The sequence below is a fragment of the Aristolochia californica genome, unplaced genomic scaffold, assembly GCF_029961685.1.
Source record: "Aristolochia californica isolate CCGP_79_NKW_82.1479 unplaced genomic scaffold, dmAriCali1.0.hap1 SCAF_9, whole genome shotgun sequence".
NCBI lineage: Eukaryota > Viridiplantae > Streptophyta > Magnoliopsida > Piperales > Aristolochiaceae > Aristolochia > Aristolochia californica.
In genome coordinates this window covers 29,606,226-29,627,521 of record NW_027182290.1, presented here as the reverse complement: position 1 = coordinate 29,627,521, position 21,296 = coordinate 29,606,226, and the positions used below count along the sequence as shown (strand labels likewise).

The 21,296-nt window shown below is 36.2% G+C and overlaps 2 protein-coding genes across 4 annotated transcripts; one reads left to right on the top strand and one right to left on the bottom strand.

The window, feature by feature from the left end:
• Positions 1 to 2,037: 2,037 nt before the first annotated feature.
• LOC137941051 (probable monogalactosyldiacylglycerol synthase 3, chloroplastic) lies at positions 2,038 to 5,215 on the bottom strand. Its single transcript, XM_068786283.1, has 8 exons — positions 4,891 to 5,215; positions 4,175 to 4,347; positions 3,594 to 3,755; positions 3,372 to 3,513; positions 3,054 to 3,278; positions 2,896 to 2,958; positions 2,740 to 2,814; positions 2,038 to 2,626 (listed from the first exon to the last, which is right to left on the bottom strand). The coding sequence occupies exons 1-8, from the start codon at positions 5,173 to 5,175 to the stop codon at positions 2,348 to 2,350; spliced, it is 1,404 nt and encodes a 467-aa protein (XP_068642384.1). The 5' UTR covers positions 5,176 to 5,215; the 3' UTR covers positions 2,038 to 2,347.
• Positions 5,216 to 8,415: 3,200 nt separating this feature from the next.
• LOC137941052 (hydroxyproline O-galactosyltransferase HPGT3-like) lies at positions 8,416 to 19,612 on the top strand. Of its 3 annotated transcripts, none has more exons than XM_068786285.1 (13): positions 8,416 to 8,478; positions 8,600 to 8,798; positions 8,909 to 8,972; positions 9,101 to 9,150; positions 9,232 to 9,422; positions 16,056 to 16,116; positions 16,245 to 16,317; positions 16,566 to 16,689; positions 16,795 to 16,882; positions 17,100 to 17,150; positions 18,695 to 18,766; positions 19,075 to 19,187; positions 19,328 to 19,612. In XM_068786285.1, the coding sequence occupies exons 2-13, from the start codon at positions 8,662 to 8,664 to the stop codon at positions 19,348 to 19,350; spliced, it is 1,047 nt and encodes a 348-aa protein (XP_068642386.1). In that variant the 5' UTR covers positions 8,416 to 8,478; positions 8,600 to 8,661; the 3' UTR covers positions 19,351 to 19,612. The 3 variants fall into 3 exon arrangements, with proteins under 3 accessions (XP_068642386.1, XP_068642388.1, XP_068642385.1); XM_068786287.1 differs by lacking the exon at positions 8,416 to 8,478 and having other exon boundaries at positions 8,558 to 8,798; positions 19,328 to 19,356; positions 19,426 to 19,612; XM_068786284.1 differs by lacking the exon at positions 8,416 to 8,478 and having other exon boundaries at positions 8,558 to 8,798.
• Positions 19,613 to 21,296: the final 1,684 nt, after the last annotated feature.

Here is a 21,296-nt window from a genome sequence, read left to right as displayed (position 1 = left end):
GAGTTCTTCTCGTTAGTTTAAATTCTTACCCTTAAATGGGGTCAATAGAATTTACATAGCATTTTTTGACAGAAATTTAGAATTTACACAAAAGTAGAGACTTCCAAGAATTACTGACAAAACTAAGAGAGTGGCTCGACCTATAAAATTCTACCAACATAATACTACCTCTTTTCTACAGGCTACAACCATCAGATTGTTCCACTTTAATGGGGGAAATTTCTAACTTTGATGCAGTCTAGGAGAGGATCCTGAAAGCTTAAGTTGGTATTTACAGGCAGACCATGTACCTTGCCGATTTGCGATGGTTGAAGTGGCTGGAGTTCTTTTAACTGACGTGAGTATTTACTGCTACTATTTTGAGCTCCCAATTCCCGTTGTCCTTTTGGTTAAAACAATTTTTGCTTCAACTGGTTAAACTAATGATTCCAACCCTTTCTCCACGGAAGTTATAAGATTCAAAATTATCTTTTCAAGGTTCTTAAAATCTACTTTTATGTTTCTTTAAAGAATTTTTTTAGAGTTACTGTTCATTTGTTCCATGTCTATAGTTACTCGAGTAACAGGGATTAAATCTCTTTTCTTAATTTTTTCTGATTGATTTATCTTTTGTTCTATCATTATTTTGTCCTAAAAATGGGTGACTGAGAGTAGCCTTAGTTTGTTTTCATACTCTTGTTTCGTTTTTCATATATATGTTAAAGTTATGAAACCTAATCAACACCTTACGTTGAGTCGGTACGCGGATCGACCTTGTATTACGCTTGACCTAGTTTTTTTCTCTTTATATTTGGGGCACTGTTATTAGGGTTTTATCATCACGGAGAAGGATCTTGAGTTACTGCCCGAGATAAGTTAGAAAAAAACACCTATGAATATATACGATTTCTTTTGTAAACTATTTAATCTTTATAGTGGATTACTGGATAAGTTTCTTCTTGTTAACATCAGTTATATGCACCCTTTTTATATTTGAACAGTTCCCTAAAGACCTGCATCTCTCTAATCCTTGCCTTAGAACCATAATTCAAACGTAACTTATTTTCTTTTTCTCTTCTTTTGTTCTATCATTATTTTGTCCTAAAAATGGGTGACTGAGAGTAGCCTTAGTTTGTTATCATACTCTTGTTTCGTTTTTCATATATATGTTAAAGTTATGAAACCTAATCAATATCTTACGTTGAGTCGGTACACGGATCGACCTTGTATTACGCTTGACCTAGTTTTTTTCTCTTTATATTTGGGGCACTGTTATTAGGGTTTTATCATCATGGAGAAGGATCTTGAGTTACTGCCCGAGATAAGTTAGAAAAAAACACCTATGAATATGTACGATTTCTCTTGTAAACTATTATATATTTATAGTGGATTATTGCAACAGTGGAAGACTACCTTGAGGTGAACATTTTTTTTCTTTTATGTTTATTATTATTGTTTCCATTAATTTAGAATTAGAGCATCTAATTCCTAACAGGATAAGCTTCTTCTTGTCAACATCAGTTATATGCACCCTTTTTATATTTGAACAGTTCCCTAAAGACCTGCATCTCCTCTCTAATCCCTGCCTTAGAACCATAATTCAAACGTAGTTTGTTTTCTTTTCTCTTCTTTTTCTCTTTCCTTTATCTTAACTTCCTTGGTCCTTTGAACACAGCAAACCTGAGACAGGATTCAGGTGATAGTACACTCTCTCGTTTTCATATTTTATTGGTAGCCAATCCTTTTAAAGTTTATTTTTTTATTAGACAGTACTCTGATCACTACTATCTATCTAGGATGTCAGTATCTAATTCCTGCTGCTCCCCTCCAATCAAGAGCTTTGTGCCTCTTCTCTGTTGAAATACTGCACAGGCTTCTGCTGTCTACTTCTACTTGTCTTTTCCTCTTGTTCGGCTTAGTCATTTTCATCTGCTTTATAAAATTGTTAAGAAGAAATTTAACAATGTCTTGTACGCAATGTAAGGAGACAAAACCCACCAGAATAAGCAAACTCCTTAATTTTGAAATGCAAACTTCCTTTAATTTATCTCTCCTCAGCAACTATCACCTTGATTTACAAAGGAAAAAAAGAACTAACATTCTTTTAATTAATTGACAGATAAATTTAACAAACAGAACCCGAAGACTTCTCACTAAAAAACAAAAACAAAATACACCAAAAAAAAAAAAAAAAAAGAAGAACATCCTCTCTAAGGACTGCCCAGCCCAAATCCTTCACTCCCCCCTCCCCTAATCAATCGTAACGAGGAACCTGCTTTTAAAACTTACAGGATTTATTCAGGAAAGGAGCCTCTGTAGAGGCCAAAGAATATCGAAAACTAGCTGTACATAGCATACTTGTTATAGCTTAGATTGTGACCGCTCCTCCACAGGGATACGAAAATGATGAAGTAAGTGAATATTCAATCTTGGCCATGGGTCCCCGTTCTCTTGCTAACTCGTGAATGTCTTTAACAATGTTGAAAACAGCCTCTGGTTGGGCTAATTTTAGTGCATTCTCCGACATTCTTTTCAACTCTTCCTTATTGGGTCCAAACCACAGAGCAACTAGTTTGGCAGTTTCCTTGGGACTCTGTGAGAAGACTCCTGCTCCATTATCTACAACATAAGGTACATTACCCACCTCCTGAACCACATCGTTACATTAGTAACATCAACGAAAACCTCCTTATTCATCTTTTCTTCCTCAGGAGCAGCAGAGGAGTTTTAAGCAAAAGTTCAACAAAAATGAGCTCTAACCTGTCCGGGGATGAAGTCATTAAGTATAATGGGAAGGCCTCTAATCAGAGCCTCGGCAATTGTACCTGGTCCTGCCTGTAAGCACCCAATGGCAGTGATTAAATTGTAGAGCAGGATGAAAGAGAATTTACTTAAAAGAAAAACTGTGTCATATACCTTTGTTATGATACAGTCACAAGCACCCATCCATTTCTCCATTTGGGTCTCAAATCCTCTAATCTACAATCGAGAATTTAAGCTTCAGAACACTGCCTATGAACAAATCAGAAACTTTTCTTCTCTGAATTATTTTTAAAAAGATGAAGAAAGCTCACCTTCACTGGAACTTTCCATTGTTGTGACTCTAGTGTAGAGACTAGAACTTGATTTCGTCCACAAATGACAACAATCTGCCCAATCGGTCTGCCGCACTCTTCATCATACAGAGCTTCCCCAAGTGCTTTTGCTGTTTTCTTGACAGGGCCCATCCCCTCTCCACCTCCCATCAACAAAACTGCAGGCAATTCGTGGTCCATTCCTAACTCTTCCCTCAGATCGTCCTGACATTAGTTAAAAAACAATACTGTAAACTAAGAAAAGTGAAACAACATTGCTCATTCATAGTTGGTAAGGATATGAAATTTGACGTCAACCTTGTTAAGAATTGCTCGACAGAACGAAGGCCTGACAGGTAAGCCAAACACACGAATCTGCGAAGGTTCAAGACTATCAAGGGAAGCCCTCTTGGCGACCTCTTCAGATGGGCAGTAGCATCTATTTACAGCTGGGTGAAACCTGAAGATTATTCAAGTTAGTCTTTGGAAATCAGTAGCTGAGAGAATCAAATACGGATTTAGAGTATGAGTTGAGCAGACCAAGTACGGTGGCAGGTGTTGAGGTCAGTGATGACTGTAACAAAGACAACTTTCTTATGAAGACCCTGCCATTTGAGCACCCATAGAGGTATGTGCTGCATTAGAGGATGAACACTTATAATTATGTCGGGTTTGTACTCCATCAAACCAGCCTCCACCTCTCTACAACAGGGAAAAAAAACATTAGGAGGAGGAGGAGATCCAGAAAATAATTTGAAAAAAATGAAAAGAAGAGTCTCTTGTTCTTGTCCATTTTCAAGCTATGTAATAAACAAGCACTTCAAAGAACTCGGAGAACTCCAAACAGGAAGCAGAACCAGTGGTGAAATGAACAAATGGAGCTAGGATGTTCTGATATTACTATACCTAACATTACGCCTCTGATTAAAAAATAAGAGCAAGAAAACATTCTTACAAGATTCTATAAATTTCATGAGTGGTGGAGCGAGTAATTTAGTGAAATAAAAAACAACCAACTTGCATCGTGGAATAAAAAAAAAAAAAAACATATAGGCGCAGGACTCGTAATCGGAAAAAATCTGGCAACACAAAGCGGTGAAGAGAGGCGAAGGCAAACATACTTGGCGTAGAAGGCGGCAATGGCTGTCAAATAAAGACAGTGAATCCAAGGAGGTGAACTGGTGTGAAAGGCCACCTTCCACAGTTGGACGTGCTTAACCATAAATTTATAAGACCTCTCCATGTTATTTAAGGGCCATCCAGCACGTTCTTTCCATACATCCTTAACAATAACCTGAAAATAAAGATGTAAACCAGATTAAATCAATGAAGAGGTGGAGATCTTTCACGGGACGCAAAATACTTAAGAGTTAAAAGAGAGAAAGAAAAAAGAAATAATAAACCATATTGCAGGGAAAAGAAAAACAGAGAAAAAGCAGAACACAGAAAAATCTAGTAGAAGCATGATAGAAGCATGAAGAAAGGAGAGGGAGAAATGGAGAATTCCTTCAACTATTAAAACGGATGCGTAAACGCAGAAAACTGGAAGTTTTTTTGTTAAAAAGCATGAGTAATTCAAACAAGAAGATCAAAACTCAATAAAACCACGAAAAAAAATTCAGGAAAAGTTTGAGATAAAAAGTAAAAATTTGGGTTTGAGGAGAAAGATATAATAAAGAAAAAATGCACATCTACAAAATGGAACTTTGGAAGTGATCTGGATGAGAAAAAAAAAATAGTATATATATATATATATATATATATATATATATATTACAGCGGAAAAAAAACAACCAACTAAAGAGAAAAACGCAGATCAAAAGTCCATCAGAATCACCTGATACTCGTCTCCGTATTCCAACCTGAAGGCGTCTCTAATAGCTTCAGCAGAAGCACGATGTCCACCACCAGTATCGCTCATAAGAATCAAAACATTCTTAGTCTTGTTGGCCCCGAGCTGAACCATCTCCAACGGATTAACCCCATCATCGTCGTCATCATCGTATTCGTACCCATAATGCGCACACTTCTGATGCTGATGAAGGTTATGCCCCGCGGTCACAACTCCAGGAAACAAAGTCTTCCGCATGGACTTTCGCGGCGACAACAAGGACATCACCATGATGCCGCCGACGGGAAGAGACCGGCCTGCCGGCGAGCGAGAGAGGGAACGAGGGAGTGAGAGAGAGAGAGAGAGAGAGAGGGAGAGAAGGAAGAATTTTATGGAGGGAGAGAGAAGAGAATCCGAGCTGGCAAGGGGAGGGGCGAGAGAAACGGGCTATTTAGAGGGAGAAAGGGAGGACAGCGTGGCAAGTGGGCTGGTGTTGATTCCTCGAATAATGCCCTGACGATGTGCTAAGACAGGCCGTGATGCGAATTTTGCTCGGAATCTTCTCTAACTCCAAGCAAAGATCCGGCGTCCGCAATTGTTACGCTTTCTAAACTAATTTGAGAAGTAGGTTAATGTCTCCACTCATCATTAATCTCATTCAAGATTGAAGACACGCTACGACAATCATTGGCAGCGACATGGTGAGGGGGACCCACGTTAACTGAAAAGGCCTAACTGTGATTGGTTCACTGAATTCGGGTTCCGTTAATTTTTGGGCCGCTTCGGCACTGTTGATTTGGTCTTGGTTCAGATTTTGAAAGCCAGGTTCGGGGTTTTCTCTCACCCTCAGGGAAAAGCCAATGTGGGTTTATGTTTAGGTTCAAACCCAACCTAAACCTAATTGAATTCCTTGTTTACCCTTTTTAAAAATAAAAATAAAAATACTGAAATTTTAAAATAAAATAAAATTTTAAAGATCCTAATCCAATTCGTTATATTAAGAGTCCTGCCCAGCCTAAATCCCACGTCGACTATAGGTTTGGTCCATTATAAGACATATTTCATGTATTTTTTTTTAGCAGTGTGTTGTAAGATATGATGTAATTAAGGTATCATTGATGTCATTAGTTTGTTTCTTGTCTTTCTTCACTCTTACTAGGGTGAAGGGTATAATTATAATATTTGACTTTTATCAGTTATAAATAGAGTTTAATGGAAAAGGTTTAGATACCAGTCCATTACCCTATTCTTCCTCCTCTTTTCTCCTTCTCCAAATTTGTTACTCTTCCTCTTCTCTTCCTTAAACATTCTCTCCACAACTCTTCTTCTTTTTCTTCTCACCCCTTAATCCTCTTTTATTGTAATTATACATTATGGAATCCTTTCAACATGGTATCAGAGAAGGAGATAGAAAAAGAGAAGAAGATGGAGTAGAAATGGAGGAAGAAGAAAAAGAAAAAGAAAAAAGTGGAGTTTCTCGTTTTTCAATTTGTATGTTTCATATAACAAATTATATACATTTGGAAAAATATTTGAGTCTAGTTTTTAACTCAAAAAGAATCGTTGAAATCAAATTTGTCTAGAAAGATAAATCAACATTTGAAGCACCACAGATCAAACATCAGAAAAAGTTTCGTGAGGCAGCAGAAAACTTCAATTTTTGAGTCATTTTATGCCATAAAAAATGAGACTTTATATGGAAAATTATATATCAAAATAAATATATGTAAGTTTATTTTCTTACCTATTCAACTTATCGACTGCTTATTACTCGATTCCAGCTTATTATTTGGTGAATATATTCCTTATTCAATGATGGATTCATTGTGGATTATTTCATTTATCCTTATTACTCTTAAGGACTTCCATTATTTGGTACATATTATTTGGGCATTGGCTCATTACTGTAGCTATTATTGTGTCTCTTTGATCGAGGCATTACTATTGGAGAAGAACACCCTGGTTACTTGCCTTGGGTTCATTATTTGTTGACTATTGTCGGCATTGGTTTATCTATGAAGAATTTTAGTTCTTTAGGAAAATAAAGCACATGATGACCTCTATTTTTTCATCTTATCTTCCTCATTACCCATTACCCTTTTATTATTTGGCACATTTTCTCCTACTATACTTAATTTGACTCTCACTTACCCTTTTGGCCAACCTTTTTGTAGTGTTGCTTTGGTTGGTCCTTCTTATATATATGGGTGTTTTTAAAGTCCATTGAGACTTTTTTGTACCCTTGGGTTTCTTATAGCCGTCTTGTGAATGATAGGCGTTACCCATTTTTATTGATTATTATCATTATATTTGTTCGAAATCATTTAAGGCTGGTTTCAACTTATCACCCATTTCTACCCTTTGAGAGTTTGTGCCTGGTGTCGTACTTATCCTTAGGACACCGTGATAGAAGAACTTATTACTACGTCTATATTATTTGTTTCAAACTGGGATTATTGCCATTACCTCCCAACTTAAGGAGTGTTGGAAGATATGATGTAATTAAGGTGTCACTAATGCAATTAGTTTATTTCTTGTCTCTTTTTTCGTTCTTACTAGGGTGAAGGGCATAATTATAATATTTTACTTTTATCAGTTATAAATAGAGCTTAAGGGGGAGGGTTTGGATACTAGTCTATTACCCTATTCTTCGTCATCTTTTCCTCTTCTCCTCCTAAAAACTTTTCTCCACAACTTTTTCTTCTTCTTCTCACCCCTTAGTCCTCTTCTACTGTGGTTATACATCATGGAATCCTAAGTTTCAACAACATGCTTATCGAAATCTCCTTCTCTTGATTTTATGTATAGGTTCTTATCATCTCTCAATACAAAAGTTAATGACTTCAATTATAAAGCAAAGCTCAACATCCTTCCTCCAAATTTTCTCCAACCCTTGTTTTTTTCACGTCAAATGGACGTGTTACTCCCCCACCACACAATGGACGCTCCCTTAGGGGCACACCCATGTTTAAATAGATTCATATTAAGGTGATAAATATAATATTATAAGAATACCCTTCATGCAATTGCTACGTCATTGTTGGTTGATCTAGTCTTAGCATACCACTAAATTAAGTCTACCCAGTCATTTATTAAGGCTTGTGGAGTTATCTACTATCTCACAAGTAGTCACTTTGGGCAGCCTACAATTACATTGGCTTTTGAGATACTAATGTGGGTTTTACCCAAAGTGAACACTTTTAATATAATTTCTTTCCCCTTTCATATGACAGTGGGTAGAGGGTCCCCTACACTCTCTTACCATAGGAAAGTTTAAGACGGTGGAGAGAGGGCAGGAGGCCCTTTAGCCCCTTTTTTTGTAAAATCAGAGTCCCTAGTCCAAAGAAGTCTTACAAAGCAATTAATGGTAAATAGTGAATCTTCTTCAATATCACTATCACAAGCATGAGGCTGTGGTAGTATACTCAAGAATATTCAAACATCAGGCATAAATGATTTAGCGGTGACTCTCAAAAGGGCAGCCAGCCAGCAATGGAACATAGTTCTTCACGTTAATTAAGGTTCAACCACTCCACTTTAGTGAAGGGTGGTTAGAGCGGATCAAATTTTCTGAGTCTGAAAAGCTAAACTCAGGTGAGTTAGTGGAGACTCGACTCTTAATCCTAATTCCCAACCCTAATCCATTCGAGTCATAGAAGTCTCAACTGCTTCAAACGGTTACACTCTTCTGACACAAGTTCATCTCCTGTTTCAGTTCCTATTTGAAACGGAAGTGTTTTCGCGTCAAATGGTTCTTTCTTCATCTCAGATCCTTCAATGGAGAGTAACTATCCGACCATGGCAAGCATGATGAAGCACGAGAGACGATGGAAATCGAGGTCTTTGCCGTCTAACACGGCTTCCTTAGTGATGGCTTTCTTTTCGTGTCTCGCTTGCCTTTACGTTGCCGGCCGGTAAGTTGTGGGTTTCTTGTCTCATCTTCTGTTCGTCTCAGTTGGTGTTCGTTTTAATCTTTCTCTTCCCTAATTTCGTGTCCGTGTTGTTTTGTTGAGTGTTTCAATAGATTATGGCAAGACGCTCAAAACCGAATATTGCTCACTAAGCTCCTTGAGAAGAATTTGGGCCAGGTCCTCTTTTTCCTCTCTTTTTTTTTTTTTTTAATATTTTTCTGGCTTTGATTTCTTTCGTTGCATATTTTAAGTTTGGATCTCACCTTCTCTGTTTCTGTTTAAAATTCCTGCTGATTTTGTAGCAGCGACCGAAAGTTCTTAGTGTTGAAGATAAGCTAATGATCCTTGGATGCAAGTAAGTTATTGTGAATTCTTGTTTTCGTGATCGTTTCCCCATGCTGGAAATTGTAAGTTTTTCATTGATTCATGCTGTTAGAGATTTGGGGAGAAACTTAGTGGAAGCTGAGATGGACTTAACGTTGGCAAAGAGTCAAGGCTTCCTTCGAAATCAGCTACGGCAAAATGTATCTTTTCCAGGGCAAAAGCTTCTCGCAGTCGTAGGAATTTATACACGGTTTGGGGGCCGCTTGAAGAGAAACGCATTCAGGGCTTCTTGGATTCCCAGTGGTTGGTAGACTTCACCTTTATCTTTTCTGTTAATCTTTATTGTCCTTGGCATTGATATTTTTTTTTTCAACTATAAGCAAGGGCTTGCATCTAAATAACGAACGTTAGTGGTTCATGTAAGTGCATATGTCGCTTATCTGCAGCTTCACATTGTACTGGATATTTTCTGTTTAGGAACCAAATTTTGGGTGCGGGATTTCTTCTGTGGAATATACTAGGCTTGCATTCTGGAAGATTAGTTGTCTTGCTGGAATCGTCATATCTAACCATCAAGAGTTTGAGGAAATGCTGCACATTTACATGTTTTGCAGCAGTTATTCTGCCTTTTGAACCTTTAACCAGTTATTTGTATAAGTTTCCAGTTAGGTAAAAGAAGCCATAGGATAATCTGTTGTTAAAAATCTAAAAATCCTATACTGTTAAAACATTTAGAGGGTCAAATTATGCTGGCTGGACTTAACAATTTGAGCATAGAATTTAAAAGGTCTGTAAAAGGCGTTCAAAGGTGTTGAGTTGTTTCATCATGACTATGTTCTTTTTCTTCAATAATATGGAAGCTACAAGAACCAAGCTAGCTTAATTTTCTTATCAAAAACGAATATTGGATTATGAACTTGCCAGATGAATACAACACATATGACCATGAAATGTTTTATGGCACTGTTATCTGTTACTGTGGTCTGAGAGGTGCCTTCCTGCTTAGAGTTTTTGAATATTTGAATGTTTTGATCTGTTGGGAAGTTCTTTTTTTTTTCTTTTGGTTGGGCTCCTGAGGATGGATGTAATGAAAATAAATTGTCTACCGCAGGCTGCTTGACAGTGTGCATCTATGAAGAAATAGGGTCATTGCACTGTCTTTATTAAGATAGCTTGCTTGACTGTGACATGTTATTTTATGGCATAATTTGTAGGGGTGTAAACGGTACATAAACGGAATGAATAAGCTATTTTGTATACCACTCTGATTATATACCATTTGTTCTGTATACCAATCTACTGAATAAATTTTTGTGTATTCCACATACCGTTTATATATCAACTACCATTTGGGTAAAACAGGTAATTGGGTAAATAGACAGAATAACATCATAATTAACTATAAAGCCAGTATAGAAATATAAAAAATTATGAAAAAGTAAAAAAACACATAAACCACCTAAACTATGTAAAAAACATAAAACATTCAATAAAGATTATACATTATATCACCTAAATCAAAGGAAAAACATTAAAAAAACTGTTTCATACAGTATACATGAACACTATACATAAAAGGTGGGGTCCTCAGAGAGAGCAATGAGAGAAACCTCACATTAGGTTTCATAGACTGCTATTCTATTTTGGAACTTGGAGGTTCATTAATGTACTGAAGATTACAAGGATGAGATACAACCTACAAAAGATAGATGCAGCATTTTATCGGATCAGGTGACCACTATTGAATAATTTCATAATTCTCAATATTCAAACTTGAAAATGAACTTCTTCTAGTTACCATCCTTACTAATAGTTACACCAAAGACACTACAAAAACAATAATTACACTGAAATTAAGGAAAACTAGTGAGCCAAAAATTATGAATTCATACTAAAAGAACAACAGAAATAGAAACCAGATATGAATTTTACATCAATGGTCAAGCACAAAAGATCTCAACGTTAATTAAACTAATTGAACTTAGTTACCTAAAGTAGTCTCTGGAAGAGATTTATGAAGTCCTAGTTCATGAGTTGCATGAGAACCTTTTTCCAAACAAACCATGAGACTAATAACCATGAAATCCAATTCAGCAAGGTGAGAAAGAGGGACACAATTTTTCTGGAATGAATCCAAATTGACATTTCTGCCTATATCTTTGTGCTAAGATATTAAAAGCAGATGATGAATAGATGACAGTGTCTAGGATCTAGCATTGCCCAAGATCACACAATCAATGACGTCTCAAGCTAAGGATAATTAACCATTTAATCAAGCTCATAATCTAAACAACAGTAATTGTTTTTTGAAAACTCATTTAGAAAGAAAGGAAATATAATAGTAATAGAAAATTTTAGAAAAAAATAAAAAAAGAAGAAAGAGATGAAAACAAATAGGGTGCTTGGTTGGATGGGTTTTCCCTCCTCTCAATACATGGTGGTGACCTCACCAGCCTCCCTTTGGAATCTAATAACTAATAACACAAAATTAACAAACAACAAATTGCTACAGAAACCATAAAAAAAATCTTAACCCTAAAAAATATGTAACAAAATTGAAGTTTGACCATACCTGAAAGTGAGTCAGTTGTTACCTTTTCGAGGGTGGAGAACAAAATCGAGGAGAGATGTGAGGAGAAGGAGATCGGCAAGAAATGGGAGAATGAGATGTTGTCGCACGTGGCAGTTAGGAAGAGAGGAATGGGGGTGAAGAAAGGAGATTGGCAAGAAAGGAAGACAAATGACAATGGAGGAGTTTGAGGTTGGGGTGAGGCAGTGAGGAAGGAGAATAAAATTTCTACATGGACAGAGGGAGGAGAAAAATCATCAGGAGGGAAAGCGGAAAGAAATGAGAGGCTAGGGCAACTCAAAGGAGATCCGTGAATTTACTAAAGTACCCTTGTCCTATTCAACTAATCAGGTATGGAATGGGTATTATCCATTTCCATTTCGATCAATAAATGGTTATCAGGTAATTTTACTCAAATACTAATCGGAAGGAAAAATTCGTTTCGCATCTATTCCATTTAGTAGATGGCAGACAGAAAATCAGGTAATTTAATAAAATTGACAGCCCTAATGATTTGCTTCTGGATATTTTCAGAAGACATTGTGGGGGAAGTATTTTTCTTAAATGAATGTAGAGGAACTGTTTCTGCCACTGACCATCACATTGTGTGAGGGAACAACTCACATAATATCAATCCTTTATTCCTATTAGATGGTTTTGGTGTTGGACCATCACTCACCATCATTCATTTTATTCTCAATTACCAAAGTAATTTGCTGAAATTTTCAGTTGGGAGTTCTTGCTGATTAGGGGTTTCTTCCTGTGTGCATCAAGCTTACAAAGGGACTCTATGGTTTCTTGATTACTAGATATTAGTGGCATGTTTGAATTACTTAGTTCGCTAATTCAGTTTTCCCTTAGTATCTGCAATAACTTCTGTTGGAATGCATGAAGAAGAAACTAGACAGGTACTGTTGGAAGATATGATTAGATGTTACTTATTTTCATGGAGTTTATTTTCCCTTAGAAATTAGATTATTAGGGTTTACGGGCTGCAAGAATATGGATGTAATTTTATATTGTTTAAGTTATCAATAGGGGAGAAGGGTTTATAACCCTTATCTGTGCCATCTTTTTTCTTCCTGAAAAATTGAACATGGTGTTAGAGCAACGGTTCTGACATGGAGAAGGAGAAGAAAATAGAGAAGAAGGAGAAGGACATGAAGAAGAAGGGCAAGAAGCAAAGTTCTTGTTCCTACACCCGTTTTTCCTTGGAGTTTGCACTATCGTACCAAATTTTCTATTGCAAATCATATGCACCCAGGTAGATCTTTAAGTCTAGTTTTTATTGCAAGATTTTTTTTTCAATTGGAGTTTTCTACATAAAGAAATCAACATCTGAAGCAGTAGCAAAAGGTCAGGTAACAGGAAGGTTTGAACAGGAAGATGGTGGACAGGGTTTCCACCCGTTGCATCTATCCAGTCGATGAATTTTCAATTCTTTGAGCTCAAATTTCAAAACGTATACATTTTTCACACCATTCTCTCTCAAAAAAAAAAAAAAAAAAAAAACAGGAAGGTTTGAACAACGCAAAAGGCTTCAAATTTCAGGATGGTTGTGCTGTCAAGAACCAAATTTTATTTAGATAATTATATGTCAAAAGAAAAATCTGTGAGTCTAATTTTCTAACCCAACAAACCATTTTCACTCGGATTTTTCTAAAAAGAGATATTAACATCGGAAGAAAGAAAGGTTATTGCTGGAAGACAGTTGCAAGAGGAAAACACGATTTTTAAGCTCGACTTTTTCTTTTTCTTTCTTCTTTGCTGCTGGTTATTCTATTGCTTCAGTATTCTGCAGCATTGTCCTTTGTTGTGTTTGATGTTCTTAGTTTCCTTTATTTTTTTTTCACCCTAAATTGATTGTGTTCTTTAGTTTTTGGTAGTCAAATGCTCTCTTAAGTAATAAGTCATGTTTTAACAATAATCAACTGTTAAACCTCTAGTGTTTTTTCTATTTATTATTTTTTAATCAATTCGGAGCAATGCCTATAGACCCACTAGCTGCATAGAACATGAGTGCACCCAACATCTAGTTTAAGTCAATTCTTTTTCTTTACCCAAGTGGTGTTTTTGAGCTACTACCCTTACAAAGTGATTAGATCTTTTCTATCACTCCTAAAATTGGACTTGTTCACCTTTGAAATTGAACAGATTTTTCAAACTAGTGTATGGAGTTTGTCGTTTGGCTAGTAGTGATTTTTCCTTCTCTCATATTTGTTTTATCCTAGTTGGGTCTTTATGTCTTTTTTATTTCCAGTTGAAGGGGAGAAGTAGAAAAGAAGCACAAGGAAGAGGTATTTGGTGGCATTTTACATAGCCTACCATGAAGAAAATCCGACTAGTTGTCACTAGTAGTGGTAAAAAAATTTATAGGACTAGTAATAAAGAACATCTAAGGGGGAGAATGGAAGATGAAGAATTTGAAGCCAAAGTGCCATGTCAACAGCTGACGACCACAAAATCAACAAACTTTGAAGTTGTTGAAGCCACATGAATACCACTTTTTTGAAGAACCAAATTTGTATTATTTTTTAGGTTTAGGGGACTGTGAGATAAATTTTGCAGTAAGCAGAAGCTATATGCTTTATCTTGAAAGGGAGTATTGGAAGATATAATTAGGTATTACTTATTTTCCTAGAAAGTATTTCCCTTAGAAACTAGTGTCCTAGGGTTTATAGGCTGCCGGAACATGGGTGTAATTTTTTATAGTTATAAGTTATAAATAGGGGAGAAGGGTTTGGAAACCCTAATCTCGACACACACTTTAACATCAATCTTTGGTTTAATATAATAGACATGCTTCATGACACATTTTTTGTAGAGGTTGGATCGTTTATTTTATGGGTGCTCTCAAAATGAAAAGTGTTAATCTATTAATACAGGCAAAGAAATTATAAATAGGAACAGAAAAATCCTTGACACTGCTCTTACTCTCTCTTTCAACCAATTCACCTTTCTTGTATATGCTTGTGGATATGATGGATATGTTTTCCAGAGCAGTCCAGTTATTGGATCTTCCTTGGTGACTGCTGAGGGATCACTTGTAGGGTTCAGTGTAAGGGGGGTCTTAGCCTGCTCTTGAATTCAGGCAATGGGTTTCTTTTTGTAGCCTCATACTTCTGTGCATTGCTTGATTTAGACGGTGAGACTTGAATGGGCTTGAGGTGAGAGAACATTGCAACCGTTTGGCTGGGACCCATTGACACTAACTTGTACAAGATGCTAACAACGACAATATGTCAGCAGTTCTTGTTGGATAAATGTTCTTAGCTCATGTATCCTTTTGTTTTAGATTTGCTTCATTGATTACTACTTGGGAAGGTGGACTTTCAATCACATGATTTGGGAGCCCCAGATGCTGATGTTTGATTTGTTCATTTTCATTTTGGATGATAAACTAAAGTCCTCTTGGACCAATATGACGATGAATGCTGGGGTTGAGAGAATATGAGATGAGTTGGCTGGATGGCAGTGACACCAACTTGTAGAAGATATAAACCATGATAATATTGTCAGAGTGGTTCCGTCCACTCTTGTTAGAGTTTGTGGTCTGAGTTAGGTACTTGGCTTTCCGCACCTTAAACGACTAGTCTTTTCGGGTTGTATTGGCTAGGTATCTGACTCAGAACTCCGAAGTTAAGTGAGCTTGGGCAAGAGTAATTATAGGATGGGTGACCTCCTGGGAAGGACTCTTGCCTAGGACTTTGACATGGTATCAGAGCTAGGCACGCCACGGCCCGCGTTCGTATCCCGTGAGAAGCGGCTCCAGAATGGGCGGGGTGGGTGTCAGAGTGGTTCCGTCCACTCTTGTTAGAGTTTGTGGTCTGAGTTAGGTACTTGGCTTTCCGCACCTTAAACGACTAGTCTTTTCGGGTTGTATTGGCTAGGTATCTGACTCAGAACTCCGAAGTTAAGTGAGCTTGGGCAAGAGTAATTATAGGATGGGTGACCTCCTGGGAAGGACTCTTGCCTAGGACTTTGACAAATATGTCAGCAGATGTTGGGGTAAATGATCTTGGCTGATGTATCCTTGTGCTCTACATTGCTTCATCTATTATGGTTGCTGTAGTATTAGGAAAACAGGATTTGTTTGATCATGATTTGGAACCTTTAGATGCTGATGTTTGTGATCCAGTTCGTTTTAGAGGATAAAATAAGCTTGTAGGTATCTATCTCCATTCTAATTTTTTCTGCTTGTCTTCTGACTCAAACTCAAAATCAAGAGTTAACTATATTTCAAAAAGCCTGCGCTTAATCTCTTTTCCTCTGACTACTGTACATTGTACGGAAAGAACTTACAGGGCAGAATTTGTTACCTGAGGTTTTTGTTTGCATCCTACTTATGCTTTTATTTTCTTATGTAGTTGATGCCTTAAGGAAACTTGAGGAGAAGGGTCTACTTGTTCGTTTTGTAATTGGTCGGAGGTTATTACAACAACTCTACTGTTTGGCTTTTAAATTAGCACATCTATCTTCACCGTGCAGACACTTGTATTTGCCTTTATTTTCAGTTTTTCAACTTTTGTGCTTACTGGTTATTTTTGAGTTGGCAGCCCAAACCGTGGTGACAGCTTGGATCGTACTATTAATGAAGAAAACCGTTCAACAAAGGACTTCTTTATTCTTGTAGGTTCTCATACTAAGCTGTTCATATATTTTGGGTTTTCAGAACTTAATAGAGAAGCTTGATGTCTGCACGTCATGGCATACTGGAATATAGACTATAAAAAAGTGAGGAACTTAAGTTTTATGTGCTTTCCTCAGATCAATATGCCTTCTCAAAAACATCTTAGTAGCCTTTAGCTTTGAACACAAATTCAGAATGTGCAAAGCTTACAGTTTAACTGAAACACAGGGATTCCTTCAATTTGCAGGAAGCCCATGAGGAAGCTTCAGAAGAGCTGCCAAAGAAAGCAAAGGTCTTCTTCAGCACAGCTGTTGATACATGGGATGCAGAGTTTTATGTCAAAGTTGATGATAATGTTAAACTAGACTTAGGTAAAAAAAATTCTATTCACTTAGTGCGATCATATTTTGTGTCTTAGGTGATTTTATTATATTACAATGTAAAATAAGATGATTTTATTCATGTTATTTTTTCAGGTGGACTTACAGAGATTCTTGAAAGCCATAGAGGTAAATCCAATGTTTATATGGGCTGCATGAAGTCTGGAGATGTTATCAGTGAAGAGTAAGTACTTTTCATATATTCTTTTCCCCTTGTGAATTTATAAAAATCATGTCCTGCAGTTTTATGTTGTTCTTTTTATTTTTTTTTAAATGTTGTTCTTAATTTAGTTTTCATATAAAATGTTAAATAAGTTATTTACTGATTAAACAAAAAGAAAAGTAGCAAAAAGATAGGTGGTTTTATTGGTTTTGATGTTTTTCTTCAAATACTTTGTCAGGGGAAAACTGTGGTATGAACCAGAATGGTGGAAATTTGGTGATGAGAAATCGTAAGTACCATGCAAGTAGGCGCACCGTTAAATGATGCATTGACTGTTCCATTTCTTTTCCACTTGCATCGTTTTGTTAATACTAGTGTCTGTCTCATTTGATCTATGTATATATAACTGTGGAAGTTATTTGAGCTTTCTTGAAATGAGCCTTGAGGAAACTAAACAATTTAAGCTATGTGGCTTGGGCCTTCAGCTCAATGGTCATATTATGGGGTTTCTAGTATGAGGTCTTGAGCTTATGTTTCACCAGGGGATAAGGAGTATGTGCGTAAATCAACAGTCAAAAAAACAGATAATAGACCATTTATGTATGACCGTGTCTGTGAGAGCATGAAGATAACCAGGCCTCAGTGGTTGTGGTGGACCAATTTCCCTTGTTTCCTCAATACATCGCACCTGCATTAGTTAGAGAAACCAAAGGTATTGCAAGGTTTCAATAGCTTTCTGTTCTTTTGAATGATAGGAATTGAAAGGCTTTTTGTTTTTCAATGATGAGAAAATCACATCGAGCAGAGGAGTCAGTAACTGCTCTCCAAAAGGAAAATGCCCTGTTTGAGCTAAAAAGGGGATAGAAAAGCAGTGACACTGCAAGAACAAGAAGTTGAACTTTCTCAAACAAGGAATCAACCAAGTAATCAACACTTTAGTATGGACCAATGAAGTAGTTGGTAGGTGTCCACGATATCTTAATAATACTGAAGGAAGTGCCAAGAAGCTTCATTGCCAAATATCCTGCTGGTAACGGCCTCCAAATCACCATTTATACTCAGGGTCTCATAGAAATTATGACAATTGTTTCTAATACAATGCCGGAGGGCTCAGAGTTTTGCATCCATGAGGTGTAGAGACCAAAAAGAACAAATTTTAAGGCACTAGCAGCAGGCACCCAAGATGCCACTGGAACTATTACTAAAATTGAGGGTAAGCCAACTGAACGGGGGAAGACCATCAGAGCTTGTCCTCCAGTTATACCTGGAAAAACTAGGAAGGACTTTCGGGCCTACAACAAGGAATGATGAATAACCTGCTCTGTAGTGATTTCTTCCATAAAATGTCCTGCTATTTGCTTTCTTTCCAAATGCACCAAGGAACACAGTGAAACCCTGCTGCCAAATAATCATCTAGATCTACGCATGGGAAAAGAGGCAAATTGCTCCGAAGAAGTCGGAGAAGGAAGATGGGAAGCAGCAAGAGGTCAACCTTACACTGGGTAGCCAAATCTGATATGTGAATGAACATGGAAGTAAAACATGACTCACCAATTTATTCATCTTATTGCATAGTTTGCAGGTTTAAATTGCTATGTAAAGCCTCTTCTATTGAGCTGGTCAAGAGTTAAGCTCTTACACTGCACACCATATAAATTTAGAAATTTTTGGAAAATCTGGAATGGACCAGGAGATAGTTGCTATGGGACTGCATGAAATAGAGCCAGATAGGCATTGGAAAGATTGTCTCTAAATTTTACCATGATTCTGTATTTTAGTAAAAATCTACTTTTGTGCTGATAATTACAATGTTTGCTGAAATTTTGTGTTTAGGTATTTTAGGCATGCAGCTGGTTCCCTGTTTGTACTTTCAAGAAATTTGGCTCAGTACATCCACATAAACAGGTGCAAGAAATCCTTTGCCAGTCTATTGCTTTTCCAGTGTACTTGTACGGTATTAGGAAATCTGTTTCTATTGTGTAAGCACTCTGGAAATTATCATGTAGGGAAGTGGCGGTCTGAGATTACTTCATTCTGCTCTTTACACCCAGCAGATCATTATGTTTCTCTATCTTGAAAGTCGATTAATTACTAGTTGTTTTTGTTAAGTTTCTTCGGGATTGGTGGTTCTTGCTTTTCTTATTTTTTGAAAATCCATTTCCTCAATTCATTCTATTTCCCATGGTTGTGATTCTTATTTGAACTATGTGCAGTGGTTCTCTGCAAACTTATGCTCATGATGACATATCTGTGGGTTCTTGGATGATAGGAGTTGAAGCAACCTATGTTGATGAAAATAGTCTTTGTTGTAGTAGCTCAACACAAGGTTGGTCCCAAAAAATACATTCATCTTCCGAACATTATTTTTTCTTTTCTGGGCCACGCACATGAAATAGTTGATATGTGATCTATCCTCTCTAACAACATCGAATGTCTTTCTTGCCTGTTCTTACTTATTCCCACCAGAGAAGGCATGCTCCATTGCTTGATAACAGGTATACGATCTCTGCTGCAAATGTTGCTTTACCTCTCATAGATAAATACAGTGACCTTCCAAGCAACAGGGGAAGAAGTGCCCTTGGAGGATATTTCTTTCTTTGGAAGGAACCAAGATTGGCCGAGAGTGAGGCGATTTTCCCGGAGGAATTCCTGCAAGAGCTTGCCAAACCCAAGCTTGTCAAATTTTGCTGGCGTGGTTTAGCAAGATCGATTATGTGTTTCTTGCATCATTTATATAACATTGATTTACCTTATCTTGTGTCACCTTGAGGTTGTCTTCTTAACCCTGTCTTATCTTTCTATTCTTGTCCTACTCACGATAAGGTTGATTTACAATCTTGTCTCTCTACCTTGTGTCGTGGTATAAAAATAAAATCACAAAAAATAAATAAACTTAAAAGTATTCTTTTAGAAAGATTAATGGTACAAAATATTTAGTGAAGACTTCTATAAATATAGAACACTAGAATTAGTGTCACTACAGTAATTATAATTGATTGGATCTAACAAATAATCGAAATGAATATACAATATCCAAAATTAATATCATAATTTTCATATTAAAATCTTTGTCATAATTAAATAAGTTATTATTAAAAAAAATTATTACTATTTGAACAACTTAATTTAACAACATATAATAATTTAACCATGTATATGAAATATTTATTTATAGTTTATTCTTAAAGAAAAATAAAATATTATTTGATCATATTAACTAAATATATATATCTTAATTTAAATAAAAATAATTTTTATTTTGAGAGATTATTTAAGATATAATATTAAAATTATTTAATAATTTATTATTTTAATATTAAGTTAGGGGGAGGGGAGGGTTTGTCCTCTACATATTAGGAAGAGGGTGGATGCCCCTCCACGCTTTGTAAGGTAGAGAGGAGTGACCACTTTTCTCTATTGTTCAATTTCTGAAAAAGAGAAATTTTTTATTAACTTGATGTAATTTGAGTACAATGAATCTCTATTTATAATGGAAGAAATATGTAGAATCCAATTATAATTAAACTACTATTATCTTGGTTACACCCAAAATTAAACACTAAAAGATAAATCCTAAAACAATTGAACAACTAAACATAAATAAAAGAGTAACATATTTAAAACACCTTTAACTAAGACTCTTATGTGAGATTCTTATACGATTCCACCATATTAATTCAAATTTTGTGAGATTTCTTATTGTGAGAGTCACGTAAGACTCTTCCATATCTACTCTTCAACACTCCCCTTCAAGTTGACGTTTATAACTTCTGCTTGCAATGAAAAATATTCTCAGTCTTCAATTTTTTTTACTGAAAAAATTTCTTCATAAATGCAAAAACTTCATCTTTTTGTGCTCCCCCTTTTTTTAATATTTTGATCACATAAAAATTACCACAACATCTAGAACAAAATACCTCTTTTTTGCACTTCTTCTACTTCTCCCCTTTAAGTTGGGGGATAAAAAGAACATGAAGACCTAGTTTGGACAATGAAAATCAGTCATCGCTATATGACAAAACTCCATACACCAGGAAAAAAATGGTCATAGTCTAAAACACACTCTACTCAATTTTAAAGGCCAGAATATGGCCCAACTTTAGGGTACAATAAAGAGATTGTTTGTTTTTTTAAGGGTAGTTCAAACACAAATCACCTCTTAGGTGAAAAACATAAGATTTGACTCAAGTTGAATGTTGGGCACACTCATATACGTTTTTAGATAGTAGGTATGGGTATTATTCTAAAGTGATAAAAACACAAGATGATAAATTGAAGAAATATTAGAAGAAAACAACTTGAACTAGAAAGAGACAACTATGAAACAACCATACTTCCAAAGTGACATTTTTTCCCCAAAAACAAAGGGAGTCTAGAACGGTAGAACTTATAAATTTGACCACAATTTTTTAAAGTTAACACAACCAAGTAACAA

What these genes read in the sequence shown, in the direction of transcription:
- LOC137941052 (XM_068786285.1), top strand. Translation starts at nt 8,662, where the DNA reads ATGGAGAGTAACTATCCGACCATGGCAAGCATGATGAAGCACGAGAGA. An exon ending in CAAAGGACTTCTTTATTCTT is followed by an intron (nt 16,318 to 16,565) that starts GTAGGTTCTCAT and finishes TTCAATTTGCAG; the next exon opens with GAAGCCCATGAGGAAGCTTC. An exon ending in GGAGATGTTATCAGTGAAGA is followed by an intron (nt 16,883 to 17,099) that starts GTAAGTACTTTT and finishes ATACTTTGTCAG; the next exon opens with GGGAAAACTGTGGTATGAAC.
- LOC137941051 (XM_068786283.1), bottom strand. Translation starts at nt 5,175, where the DNA reads ATGGTGATGTCCTTGTTGTCGCCGCGAAAGTCCATGCGGAAGACTTTG. An exon ending in GTCGAGCAATTCTTAACAAG is followed by an intron (nt 3,279 to 3,371) that starts GTTGACGTCAAA and finishes AACTAATGTCAG; the next exon opens with GACGATCTGAGGGAAGAGTT. An exon ending in AATGGAAAGTTCCAGTGAAG is followed by an intron (nt 2,959 to 3,053) that starts GTGAGCTTTCTT and finishes TCTCGATTGTAG; the next exon opens with ATTAGAGGATTTGAGACCCA.